General features: G+C 43.0%; 1 protein-coding gene across 3 annotated transcripts in view; it reads left to right on the top strand.

Annotated features, from left to right (window-relative positions):
* Positions 1 to 672: 672 nt before the first annotated feature.
* LOC118714339 (phosphatidylcholine translocator ABCB4) overlaps positions 673 to 14,036 on the top strand; it is a 150,441-nt gene continuing 137,077 nt past the window's right edge. Inside the window, exons 1-4 of one of the 3 annotated variants that reach the window (XM_036429544.2) lie at positions 673 to 829; positions 1,368 to 1,438; positions 5,633 to 5,684; positions 11,301 to 11,487. In XM_036429544.2, coding sequence (XP_036285437.1) covers positions 1,374 to 1,438; positions 5,633 to 5,684; positions 11,301 to 11,487 — 304 coding nt within the window. In that variant the 5' untranslated portion in view covers positions 673 to 829; positions 1,368 to 1,373. Of the gene's footprint in view, positions 830 to 1,365; positions 1,439 to 5,632; positions 5,685 to 11,300; positions 11,504 to 14,036 lie in introns of those variants that run through there. The other 2 variants (XM_045578482.1, XM_045578484.1) reach the window with 2 other exon arrangements.

The raw sequence follows: 14,036 nt of genomic DNA on the forward strand, positions 1-14,036 counted from the left end.
GACCTTCAAAAGCAGAGGAAATGCTCATACTACGCAGTAAAAAAAAATAAATTAAAAAATACTTTCCTTTTAAGCTTCTGCGGTGAGCTGAGAGGCAACAAGCAGAGGATGCATTATTTCTATCCTAAAATGTCCGTTTCAATGTACATCTTAACATTTTTTTTCCTACTTATGTCCTTCCCTTGATCTTCAAACAAAAGATGGATACACAGATAACCACAGAAACTGTCAAACACACCGAAGAAAGAAAACTCTTGCAGAAAAAGTCATCTAGGAACGCTGCTAGGAAGGAAAGTATAACTCGTTTTAACTACACAATGGACCAGGTTGGAGATTGTTTTTATTAACTACACTAGATGTGATACCAAAGAAAGTTTCCCTTATCTACTGGAGACCTGAGGAGCCAAACTATTGTCTCTCTGGAGAGGAGAGAGAGTTTTTCTGGGCATGTAGAGACGCAACTCAATAAACTTAGGTGCCCCCAATGACTCAGCTGGTAGGCGGTTCTCCACTCGCTCTTTTGTGGAGGGGCAAGGGTAGCAAGGACATTCCTCCTGGAAGTCAACCTGTTTCATAACCAGTGCGATGGGCCGTCAATGGAGCGGGGCGGGAGCAGTCCCAACGGGTCCGGCTGATTGGCTGGGCCGGAGGCCCCGGGTCCGGGCTGCGCCCTCCCGGCGGTCCCCTCCCTGCGCTGCAGGAAGCCCGGGCGCAGTTGAGCTTGGGCTCCTCCTAACACGCATCCGCCCGGGCTTTCCACTCACCTCGACCTCTCTTTTTCTAACAGAATTCACGTCTCCGTGGGTGGACGATCCGAGGAAAGCCCGAGGTAGGGGGTGTGCAAAGTCGGGGGGCTGGATGGGGACAGAGCGCAGCAAAGGTGGGGCTCTCCAATGTCTTGAGTTTGGTACCCACCCGTGGGAGAAGCGCTTCGGGGGGGATGGAGGGGCTGATTCCAATTGGGAAGTCCGTGGGGACCAAGTGAGAGTGAGGCTTAGAGTCCCTTTGGGGGCTCCTGGAGCACCCCCAGCCTAAAGCTCTGGGCGCTAGCCACGCGTTACTGGGCTCAGAGGTCCGGGCGCGGAGAGCCGAAGGCGCGTCTCTGAGCCCCTGGCGGGTGGACCCGAGGCATGGGCAGAGGCGAGAGGAACCCGGAGGGAGCTCCTGCTAGCCCGCGGGCAAAGTTCGCCTCTGCTCGCCTGCAAAGGCCGGAAGCCGGGCGCGCCGTTAGCCCCGGGCGGCGAACATCCCCCCGGGCGGCGCGGCTGCGGGACCCCGGGGCGAGCGCACCGCTCTGGCCCGCCCGGCTCCCCTCCGCCTCCGCGGACCGCGCTGCTGGCTCACCGGCTGTGCTTTCTCCTCCTCAGGTCGCGATGGAGCTGCACGAAGAGGGCCGTAATGGAGGAGCGGGGGAAATCTTGAAAGTGGACCCAAAAAGGTAGCCACAGTTTGTTTCACTTTCCTACCTTACGGGTCCCGAGAGATGTGGGCGGCGTGTTTCCAGCCCCCAGCACTGAGATCAGTGAACAGGGGGTGGGGGTTTTAATCTTCACCTACAGAGCCAGCGATCAGGGGCCCCGTGGGAATCCACTGGCCGAGTGAGCTCCGCGTTTGCAGTTTCCTCGCCCTGGGAACTGGAGGAGTGACGGGGCTGGCATCCTCCTCTGTCTGACAGCCTTCTGCTTGGCCAGCCCTGCGGACCGTCCTCCTCCTGCCTCTTCTGCTCCCCGCTGAGGCTCTGCTCCCTGGCCCAGTCTCTTGCTTCAGGCAGAAACTTTGCATTGTTGGGGGCATGGCAGGTAGGACAGGAGACCAAAACTACATATAGGTGTGAGTGTTTTTTAAAAAGGCGATGAATAGCTGACCCTAGCTAGAGATTGTGAAAAGAGAAGACTTGCAGTACCGAAGAACAGACTAGCTATCGTGTTGTGAAAATATCCGGACGTATCAAGAATTGGCCACTCTGGGAAAACAATGGAAGCAAATGTTGGTCCAAGTGCAGTGCCTGCACAGGAATGGTTAAACATAGTAGGTTCATGGTTAGTAGTAAATTGTAAAATAAAACAGATGAATAGATAGGTTATTAGAAACTGAGCTTTTCAGGGTAAGAGAAAAGAAGTACAAATGTGGACATCAAGTAAGTTTAAACTAGTAAATGTTAAACTTCAATTGGAAACTTCAATATGAACTCGTGGTTTTTAATAGTTCAGTTTCTTTCCAATGAAAGGGACAATAGCAGTGAGCACTCTTGAGTGCCAGATGTTGCACACCGCACTCAAAGAACCGTGCACCCCAGAGAGAAATGGCTAATTCCAGCCAGGTCTGGACGGGGAAAAAGGGCCTGGAGTATCTTGTGCAATGCCAAAACAAGGAAGTGGAATTTAAGTTTTCAAAACAGGAGTGGAATGGGCTTCTACTGGTCAAATACAGGACAGGATGAGAACCAAAGAGAACAATAATTGAACTTGATTGTGAAATACTGATATGACACAGGAGTTCTTAATAAAATTCTGAAAAGAGAAGGAAAGTTAGAAAAAGGTGAGAGAAGTAGAGAATAAAGAATGGGATGATTCATTTCTCCGGTGGATGGGTGCTAAATTTCACCCCTCTATTCACAGTGCACAATTTAGAACTTATAAATTCTCTATTTCTGGAATTTTCCATTTAATATTTTTGGACTATAGTTGACCACAGGTAACTGAAACTGTGGAAAGTGAAATATGGATATGAGAGCACTGCTAAGTCTTCAAGTCTGCTATGATTTTATACTTACTGCACATCAACTTGAATTTAATTTGAAACAGGCATATCCAAGATGTGGGACATTCTATAAGATATCCACTCTTGTTCCTACAAAAAGTCAGTGGAGTGAGAGTAAGGAGCAGAATGACTTCCAGATTTAAAAAGGAGACTAAAGAGACAAAACTACGATATGTAATGTGTGACCTTGATTACATTTGTTCCAAAAAAGGGAAAAGCTATATAAAACTTGCTATTATTTTTTTTAGATGTGATAATGATAGGAAAGCATGTGAAGTGTCATGGTGTTTGCAACTTACTTTAAAATAGTTCAACAAAATATTAGCAATGAGCCCTGGCCAGGTCACTCAGTTGGTTGGAGCATCATCCTGTGCACCATTCCCCATCACGGCACATACCTAAGCTCTAGGTTCCATTCCCATTGGGGCACATGTGGGAGGCAACCAATCGATGTTTCTCTCTCTGTGTGTCCCCTCTCCCTCTCCCTCTGCCTCTCCCTCTTCTCTCTCTAAAATCAATGAAAGCTCCGAAACCGGTTTGGCTCAGTGGATAGAGCGTCGGCCTGCGGACTGAAAGGTCCCAGGTTCAATTCCTGTCAAGGGCACGTGCCTTGGTTGCGGGCACATCCCCAGTGGGGGGTGTGCAAGAGGCAGCTGATCGATGATTCTTTCTCATCGATGTTTCTAGCTCTCTATCCCTCTCTCTTCCTCTCTGTAAAAAATTAATAAAATCAATGGAAGCATAGCCTTGGGTGAAGATTAAAAAAACTAACAGTGATAGTGTACACTTTCTTATATAAAGAAAATATGCTCAAAAAGTTAACAATTGTTGAATTTAGGTGAGCGTTATATGGGTAGTCATTACTATTTCAGTTTTCCTGCTTATTTAAAAATAAAGGGAAAAGATCCATAGGGTGGAAATTAAAAAACAAACTTGGTACTTTAAAGAACTTATGACACAAACAGATATATTGGAGTAAGAAATATTGAGGGTATGTGGATGGAAATGGCAATGAAGTTGGTTCAAGCCTTCACATACCTTTATTTTATTACTAAAGGCCCAGTGCACGAAATTCGTGCACCCAGAGGGAACAGGAGTGTTCTCATCCTGGCCTGCACCCTCTCGCAGTCCGGGAGCCCTCGGAAGGGGATGTCTGACTGACGGCTTGGGGGGCTTCCTTGGGGAGAAGGCCTAAGCCAGCAATCGGACATCCTTAGCACTGCCACAGAGGTGGGAGAGGCTTCTGTCACCGCCACTGTGCTCGCCAGCCGTGAGCCAGGCTTCTAGCTGAGCGGCACTCCCCCTGTAGGAGCACCTTGACCACTAGGAGGCAGCTCCTGCATTGAGCGTCTGCCCCCTGGTGGTCAGTCCACATCATAGAGACCGGTCGTTCTGCGGTTCTGTCTATTTGCATATTACCCTTTTATTATATAGGATTGGTTCTTATTATGGCCTACAGACTTTTTTCAAACTAGTTAAATTGTGCTCATCCTCATTGATATTCATCTGTTCTTAATAAAACTATATCCTTTTCTCCCAATTTTATTTAGATATCATTGACACAGCACTGTATAAATTTAAGATGTACAGCAAAATGGTTTGACTTACATATATTTTGAAATGATTACTACAATAAATTTAGTTAACAGCCATCATCTCATACAGACACAATAAAAACTAAAACTTTTCTTTTTCTTTTGAAGAGAACTCTTAAGATCTACTTTCTTAACAACTTTCCCATATATCATTGTTAACTACTAGTAGAGTCATCATGTTGTACTAGCAGCAACATTAAAGAAGAAGAAAATAAGTAAAAAGCTTAGAGCTCAACTTCAATTATGTACGGCTGTTTTTCTCCTCTCGTCCTGGTTCCAGGGTTACTGAAACCAGGCCTTTCCTGGGAGTAGGGCGGGACCACATTTGAGGAGTTATGTTTGTGTACTTTGTGTGTGTGTGTGTCCGCCTCACATCACTCCAAAGCCAAATATGGGATAAACTCTGGATTTGTTTCGTTAGAAGTCTCTTCAACTCTTTGACCTCGCTTAGTGTAAAGAACAAAGACAAAGATGAATTAACTTTTTGAACTTGAAAATTGGTGTAAAAATAATAGGGCTCTTCTCTGAAATAGTCTTTCTTTTGTGCATTTGAAAATATAGATGTGGTGGCTGGGGAGGGTGGTTTGCCTTCCTGTCCTTGGTGGCAGTTACGTAGACTGGAAAATGGGTTGCAGTTAGATCCATTTGAAATCTAGGCTCAAAATAATAATTGACTATAGCTTTTCTAGTTTACATGTATTGCCATAATGGTCCATTTAGGGCTCCAGACATCCTTTCAGAATTAGATTTGCTCATAGTGATTCAATTACTTTTCTTATTTGGTTATTTTATGTTCAGTATCTGACTTCCAATACCCTCCATTAGCAGAGAGAGTGATTAAGGTTAATATCTGGGTAGTAAATGGAATATCTACTTCTAGAATTTTTAGATGATAATTAAGAAGATTACCTTGGGAGAGCATGAATAATTTTCTAATAGTAAAAATAGAAATCTCTCTTCTTTTTCAGTATTTTTTTCTAATTGCTAAAGTCGTGTGTCTGTGTATGTTTTTATCATAAAAAATGAGGAAATGCCAAAGGCACAAGGAATAAAACATATTGATAAATATCTCAACACCCAGTGATAACCACACGTGTAGATTTCTAGGACACATGTTAACATGTTTAAATTTCATAAATGGGACCAGCCTATTCACCTGCTTTTTTACTGAATTATATATATATTGTAGGCAAGTTATAAGCTCTATGTTAATTTGGTAGTTTAAAAATTTATATCATTTTAGAAGTTTTGTGTAATTCTATTGCTATGTTTTTCAGTAAAAAAAAGGAGAAGAAAGAAAAGAAACCAACTGTCAGTGTATTTACAATGGTGAGTTTTGAATTTATTCAACTATTCAGAATACACAGGAAATAGACTTCTCCTTACCTGGAGAAGAGATATTTTAGCTCGTATGATTATTTCTGGGAAAGTGTTTGAATGGAGAGGTAACTGGCCATGTGAATTAAGCCTCGGTAGCCACCCTGCTTGTCCTAGGTTTCAGTATCCTCCTACGTAGTTATGTCATTAGTGATCTATTACTCTATGCAAGCATTGGGAGAGATGCTTGCATAGATAACAGGTCTCTCGGCCACCTGGATGAGGCCAGGCACATAGGACACAAGGGTTCCTGTGTGCAGTGGCTCGGATCAGAATCCTGGCAGGTTTGAGGTCAAAGTCCCAGGTATTTATATCATCAAAGTTTACAATGGATTGTTTATGACTGTGACTTGGTACATGTAATCATTCCTCTGTGCTGAATGTGAAAACCTTAACTCTTTATCTTATTTTCTGGTTACACAGTGGTTGCTCAGAAACTTTTTTTTTTCATCAGTTGGGAAGAAGAGAGGGTTTTTGTTGTTGTGTTTTTTAATATATTTTTATTGATTTCACAGAGGAAGGGAGAGGGAGAAAGAGATAGAAACATCAATAATGAGAGAAAATCATTGATTGGCTGCCTCCTGCACACCCCCAACTGGGGATCAAGCCTGCAACCCGGGCATGTGCCCTTGACTGAAATCGAACCTAGTCCACAGGCTGACACTCTATCCACTGAGCCAACCCAGCCAGGGCAGAGAAGGTTTTTATAGATATGACTGGTTGATGGTCTCTCCCTCTGCCTGAATTGAAATTAAATTCATTTTGAGACCAAGACATTTCTATCTTTTGTAGTTTAGTTCTTACTATTTGTAACTTAAATTTTAGAACAAATCTTATATTTTATAAAATGTAACGGAGATAATACACAGAGATAATACTACCAATACTACCCTGTTTCCCTGAAAATAGGACAGTGTCTTATATTAATTTTTTCTCCCAAAGTTGCGCTAGGTCTTATTTTCAGGGGATGTCTTATCTTTCCACGCGCTAGGTCTTATTTTCGGAGGATGTCTTATTTTCAGGGAAACATGGTAGTCAAGGCACAAAAGAATAAAAATCTAGAATTTCAATGTGAGGTAATAACATACACACTGCTCTATATGCCATGTATTGTTCTAAACACTATATATATGACATTGGTTTTTCCTTACATAGATACTATTCCTTCAGATAGATATTATTATTCTAATTTTACAAGATGAAGAAACTGAGGCCAGACACATTAACTTGCCCAACGATAAAGTATGGGGCCAGGATTCAGACAGTGCTCAGGATGGCATAGAAAGAATGTATTCCAAGCCTGGGCCAAAGTGCTGTGCCACAAATGTGGCTTTCCCTGGTGTCTTTCTCCTGAAGAGTTGGCACAGAAAACTGCGAACTTCACTTACATGTAAAAACCTATAAACATAAGGACCCATCAAGAAAGTTTAACAGTAAAATGCTGATGTTAATGGCATTGCCTATTTCTTTTTTTTTATTTTTTAAAATATATTTTATTGATTTTTCACAGAGAAGGAGAGAGGGATAGAGAGTTAGAAACATCGATGAGAGAGAATCATCGATTAGCTGCCTCTTGCACACCCCCTACTGGGGATGTGCCTGCAACCAAGGTACATGCCCTTGACCAGAATCGAACCTGGACCTTTCAGTCCGCAGGCTGACGCTCTATCCACTGAGCCAAACCGGTTTCGGCGGCATTGCCTATTAATAACATTATCCAGCCAAGACAAAAACTTACGTAGGTCAGGGGGGTTTCCAAGAACCCCAGGTTGGATGATTCACTAGAAGAGCTCACAGGACTTGGCATGTAATTACACTCATGGATAAGATTTATGACGGCCCGATGCAAAGCAGAATGCACCATGGGACAAGGCACATGGAGAGACATCCAGGGGAAACCAGGCTCAAGCTCCCAGAGGCCTCTCCTGGCGAGTCCCACTTCATTCCCCCAGCAGTGAGCTGCGACACCCCATGTGGAAGGCTGTCTGTCAGAAAAACTCAAGGCTCAGCATGCAGTGTTTTTACCTGGGGGCTGACCCAGGAGGCACAGCACATACCGAAATTCCAAACTCCCAGAGGAAGGCAAGTTTTCAGGATCCACCACATTGTACAAATAGTTCTGGCCTCTTTATCAGCTAGGGTGGTCATAACCCTCCCCCAAACCAAGTTCTAGACGCCAGCGAAGGGCCAACCTTGTATGCAGGGCATTCTAAACAGCACATCGCTAGCAATGTTAAGGGCTTCCTTTCTGCCAGACATTTATTAAGCACTCCGTATATATTAACTTCGTCCTCACAGCAACTTGATGATAGAGGCACTTGTGTTGTCCTTATGCTCCAGATGATGAAACAGACTCAGAAAAGTCAAGCAATACATTCAAAAGTCACAAAGCTAGTAAAGAGGCAAGCCTAGAATGTTGCCTGAGTCTGCATAATCTAGAGCCAGAGCATTTAACTTCATTTATGAGAGTTCATGGTGGGGGAAACCTTGATCTGCCTGGAATTGAAAACTCTTATCTGCCTGGAATTGAAGAGTCCTTTGTTGATGCTGTTATCTTCTGATCACCTGGTCATTTCTCAGCCATTGAAGCCCACCTGGCTCAATATCTCCCTTTTTACCCCTGACACCCCTAATATCTTGGGTGACTTTTATAGGGTTATAGATATCTACTCTGTGACCTGCACAGATGCAATAATCTCGTCCTCCCCTTCACCCTCAGCCATCACTCATATACTCACATCCTGGATTTTGTTATTTGAAACTGTTCTATTTCCTAAGTGACCAATTGGAAGCAGCCAGCCTGAATTAGCCCCCCACCTCCTCTCTTTGCAATCTGGTTACTGTTCTCTCTGGCTCTTCAGCCCACTGACCCATTCATTTTCCTCAGCCCCTTCCTATCTTCTTCCTCTTTTTTTTTTTTTTTTTTTTTTTTTTTTAATCTAGCTTCAAGTAATGATTATCTCTTTAGTTATTCTCTGGCCCAAGCTGTAAACTTCCTTTTACCTGTCATTTATCCTAGATAGCCCAAGCAAATGCAGCCACCTGCTTTGGTGCTGGAGAAAAATCTCACCACAGGGTGTACCCCGCACAGACTGGGTACTGTTCTTCTGTTCTTTTCCCTGTGTCAAACCTGTACTCTCCCAATTTCCCACCTCTTCCTCCCTGGCCCTCAAATCCTCCTCTCACTCTTGGTGAATAACCTCTTATCTCACAAACAAAATGGAAGCCACCTGACGGAAGTTTCTCAGCTCTTCTCTTCCAGTCCACAGACACCTGGACCCGCTCCCTCCTTCTTCCCCCGTTATAACAGGAAAGCATTTGGTCCTTAAAACTCACTATTCACTTGAACTTTGACTCCTATATCCTCGGCCTTCTCAAGAACCTTATATTATTTATTATTCTTTCTTCTATGTGTTTTTACTTTTTTTAAAAAATATATTTTATTGATTTTTTACAGAGAGGAAGAGAGAGGGATAGAGAGTTAGAAACATCGATGAGAGAAAACCATCGATCAGCTGCCTCCTGCACACCCCCCTACTGGGGATGTGCCCGTAACCAAGGTACATGCCCTTGACCGGAATCAAACCTGGGACCTTTCAGTCCGCAGACCGACGCTCTATCCACTGAGCCAAACCGGTTTCGGCTCTTCTATGTATTTTTAGTCTCTCCCTCTCAACTGGGTCTTTCCCATTGTCATGTACATGTAAAGTGTACTAGTGCTGCCTCTATAGATTTTTTTTTTTGGTATTTTTATTGTTGACACTATTACAGATGTTTTCATTATCCCCATCTTTGCCTGCCTTCACCCAGACCCCCACCCAAACCCTTCGTTCTGGCTATCACTGCACTGTTGTCTGTGTCCATGGGTTATGAATAGATGTTTGGCTAATCCCTTCACCTTCTTTCATCCAATCTCTCCTCCAATCTCCCCTTTGATAGCAGTCAAGGTGCTAGCAAGGCTGAAGTCCTTTATTTCTCCACTTGTCAATTCAATTCTCATTCTCATTTCTTGCTACTGTAAGTTCCTTGTTAGCTATTTATAGGATTGGTTTCTGTTTCTATGAGTAATATATGGTAGTTCTAAAATTTCGCTTTCTGCTGCTATGTTTTTTATCTTGATCTTGATCTTTCTTTTGGTTTAAATGACCTGCCTAGACCCAGTTTTTACTGTTTCCTCCCTACAAACCTGCTAACTAGCCCTAGCCAATTTGGCTCAGTGGATAGGGTGTTGGCCTGCAGACTGAAGGGTCAAAAGTTCGATTCTGGCCAAGGACACGTGCCCAGGTTTCGGACTTGATCTCCAGTGGGGGGCAGGCAGGAGGCAGCCAGTCAATGATGCTCTCTCATCATTTGTTTCTATCTCTCCCTCTCCCTTCCTCTCTGAAATCAATTAAAAATATATTTAAAAAAAAAAAACACCTTCTGACTATATCTATATACCAATATTACATCCACAGAAGGAGCACCTGCCACAAAAAGTTACAGCTGGCTCCTCCTGTTTATTTGTTTTCTTCCATTTGGTTTTCTTTTGGTCCTTAACTAAGTCTTTGAATTATACAGGTGGAATATTGTTCCCAGGTGGGCCTTTCAGAGAACCTCAATACCACTTCTCTTACCGTACCCTCTTATTGCAGCTTGTTAGATCCAGAGAAGTCTATCTTTTCTTCTTGTGACTGGCCTACAGTAAAAGAGGTTTTGCAGGTCTACACTTGGCAGCCATTATGACCGCCTTCTGCCTTTTTGGGAAATCTGTTCTTTAACAAGCATGCATCTTAATTCATTTTTTGTCCTCTTCCTTTTCACTGTAGAGGCATAATTACATTAGAATCATTTTACACTTATGCTAATGCTTTTATGCAGCAGATCTGTGACCCAAGCCACTTTCTTAGAGCAATAAAACGAGTCTGCTCAATGGGGTCCTCGGAGGAGCCTTTGGCAATCCAGATTTTTTTGACTAAAAATTTTAAGTTAAAAAATGGCTTCTGTTCTTGGAAATCAGAGCAACATATACTATATTTCTATTAGTGTACCATTAAAGACTTTACAACTCCCAAGAGGAATGTCTTCTTTCTCTCTTCAAGCCTCATGCATAAGAAAAGGAGACATAATGAATTCAGTATGAAGAAGTAGGTCAGAGCTCAATAGAGGAATCAAATGCCCTTTTTTTGGTCGTTGTTTTGTCATTGTTAATCCTCACCTGAGGATATTTTTTCACTTGATTTTTTAGAGAGAATGGAAGGGGAGGGAGAAAAGGAGAGGGAGAAAGAGAGAGAGGTGAGAGGTGTGAAAAACGTTGATTGGTTGCCTCCCACATGTGCCCAGGTATGTGTCCGTGACTGGGAACTGAACCCTTGACCCTTTGGTGTGTGCATACTGGCCAGGGTGCAAGCACCACTGAGCATACTGGCCAGGGTGCAAGCACCCATTTCTAATTAGGATATTGCAATAGTTAGGGTTGGACCGGGGTGGTAGTATAAAAAATGTTTCGGCTTGGGGTATGTATTAAAAGTAAAGCAAACCATCCATGAAACTGAAACTGTGCTAATTGTTCCTATTCTCTTTCTTTAGTTCCGCTATTCCAATTGGCTTGATCGATTGTACATGCTGCTGGGGACTATGGCCGCCATCATCCACGGTGCCGCACTCCCCCTCATGATGCTGATTTTTGGAGACATGACAGATAGCTTTGCAGATGTAGAAAAGTTTCAAAACCTAACTTTTGCAAACACAACTTTTACAAATATGACAAATCAAAGTAAGTATTATTTGTGGTTCTGGTTTTATTGGAAGCTTAGGAAAAAACAATTACTTAGAGCGATATTACTACATAGGCACTAGTGTGTTTAGTGCGGAGAGAGGTGGAGGGATCTGAGCTCTAGTTCATATTTGTAATGAGTTTGATAAGAGAATATTCATGAGCATTAGGAGTCACAGTGGAAGTGCTGGCAGAGGTATGTAGAAAAAGAGAGTTCTATGAAATCAGAAATGTGCCAAGAAGTTTCAGGAATAGGTATAGCAACCTAATCTTGACCTTGAATGATAATTAGGAGCCAGTAAAACTCTCTGACATATTGGATATGGATGTACAGACAGGAGTCCAATATGGTTCAAAAGTTTATAGCCTGATAAACTGGATGCAGCTACCATCAACTAAGATTAAGAAGGTGGAGAGGAGAGTAGGTTTGGGCAGTAAATATGAGAAATTTAAATTTGGACATTGTCACAGATTGGGCTCTTCAGAAACAGATGCTAAGATGGAAAAATGGGGCCCAGGGAAGGTGTGTGTGTGTGTGTGTGTGTGTGTGTGTGTGTGTGTGTGTATGCACGCTGCACTCGCTAGAACAGGGGAAATAATAGCTTGTTTGTGTACAAATGGAAATGATCCAAAAGAGGAGAAGGGAATGCTTTAAGAGAGGGAAGAGATTTGCTTGCTTTAGGGATATCCATGAGAAAGGATGGGATACAGTGCCCAGGAAGAACGATTTGCCTCAGGTAGGAGCACAGGTAGTTCGTTTATAATAACAGGTGGGAAGAGAGAGTGAGTGCCAGTGCCCAAAGGTGGGTAGATGAGGAGGTGAGAATTTGTGAACATTTTCTTCTGATTACTTCACTTTGCTCAGTGAAGTAGGAAGCAAGCCATTTGGCTGATTAAGGAGATCTAAGACAATCCTCTAGGACTGATTTTTCAGCCCATGTGCCACAGGAATTTTTAAAACATGTAATGCCTGATTATTTAGTCAGGGACACTGACCTCTTTTTCCTTAGACTGTCAAATTAAAAAAAAAATTTTTTTAAAAGCAGACAACAGCCCACACAACAATAGCCATCTGGTGTGTGAATACCCTGTCTTGAACCATAAATATATAGAGTTGCACCTTATTGATCATGTCGTGTAAGATTGCATCTGATTGATTAATTTTTGGTGCCAGAAATCTTTATATGGGAAAGTGGATAGACTGTTAGAATACTCTGGGTGAAAACAGATACAATCTCTCACACTTGATTGCGGAAGGGCTGGTTGATAGCTCTGAGCTTCCATGTCAACTTTGGTCACACATAGATTGATTTAAACTAAGCTACCCAAAGATGTAGTTTAAAACCTGGTGTGCACTGAAGTGGTAGAAAATTTTTAAAATACCTGTTTGGAAAAAAAACAAAACACTTGAGGATACAGTGATACCCTGTAGCTTTCACAATGACCCTTCCATCTTTAAGTCTTTTTAAGTCCTTTTCCCAGAAGCAAGCACATGAATATTCATAACATTCTGGGGTACTTGAGATCTTTTTATACCTGTCTGGTGATCTTGAGAACCCCTTCTCTGTGATCCTGAAGAGCACATTGTTTATCCTAAGGCAGGACTACTTCAGTTCTGTGAATGCAGGTGATGAGGTAGGACGGGAAATGTTACTGTATGTTTGAGCTATGTAAAATCCTTATGCATTTATTACATCCCTTCATGGAATTCAAAGAAACGTGCCAAAAGGGTTGTGCCGCCTTTGAATGGACACCTTACCACTCACCAAAAGTGGGTGAGTGGGGTGGGGATGGCATCAACTATTTTGATGCTGGACCTAGAGATGAGGGCAAATGAATTCTCTGATGCTTCTGGAGGGAGAGCCAGGCTCCTGGGCCCCCAGATACTCTCAAACCTTTTTTCTTCTTGACCTTCCCCAGGTGTGGAACCTCATAACTTTGCTCTGGGAGTAGACTAGGTACCAGAGCCTCCTTGTTGGACAAGAAGTATTCCTTCCTTAAGGAGACGGACTTGCTAAAGCTCGTGAAAATCCGAGTGTTTTAAGCTAAACATAGGGTTTAACTAGACAGCTCTAACATCTTTCTGAGAGCAGATCTCTCTCTGCCATGCCCTGGACCTCTCCATAGCTCTGTCTTAACACCCTGATTGTCAGACACCGGCCTTTTTCCTGCTCTTTTTGTTGCGGACCTAATTTCCTGATGCTCGACTCCCAACGCTCTCCATCTTGTTGCCGTATTTGCCTTTGCCTTAACAGCTCTGATGAATTGAGCCCAGGAAACCCCACTGTGTGAGCAAAGGTGAACCACTGCTGAATTTCTGTAGGATTCCCGTGTTCCTCGGAGACTGTCCACTGTCTGGAAGTGAGCCAACACAGAGGTGATTGTGACTTTAGGCATTTTGCATCGAAGGTGACAGGTTGGAAACAAGTATAAATGACATTCAGTCAGTTGAAGAAATGAGACTAGATCTTGGTATAAACAGTAGGACTAGAGATATGGCAATGTTTGAGTTGAAGGGATATTAAATCTCCTGTGATAGGATATGGAGA

Source organism: Pipistrellus kuhlii, unplaced genomic scaffold, assembly GCF_014108245.1.
Source record: "Pipistrellus kuhlii isolate mPipKuh1 unplaced genomic scaffold, mPipKuh1.p scaffold_m20_p_10, whole genome shotgun sequence".
NCBI lineage: Eukaryota > Metazoa > Chordata > Mammalia > Chiroptera > Vespertilionidae > Pipistrellus > Pipistrellus kuhlii.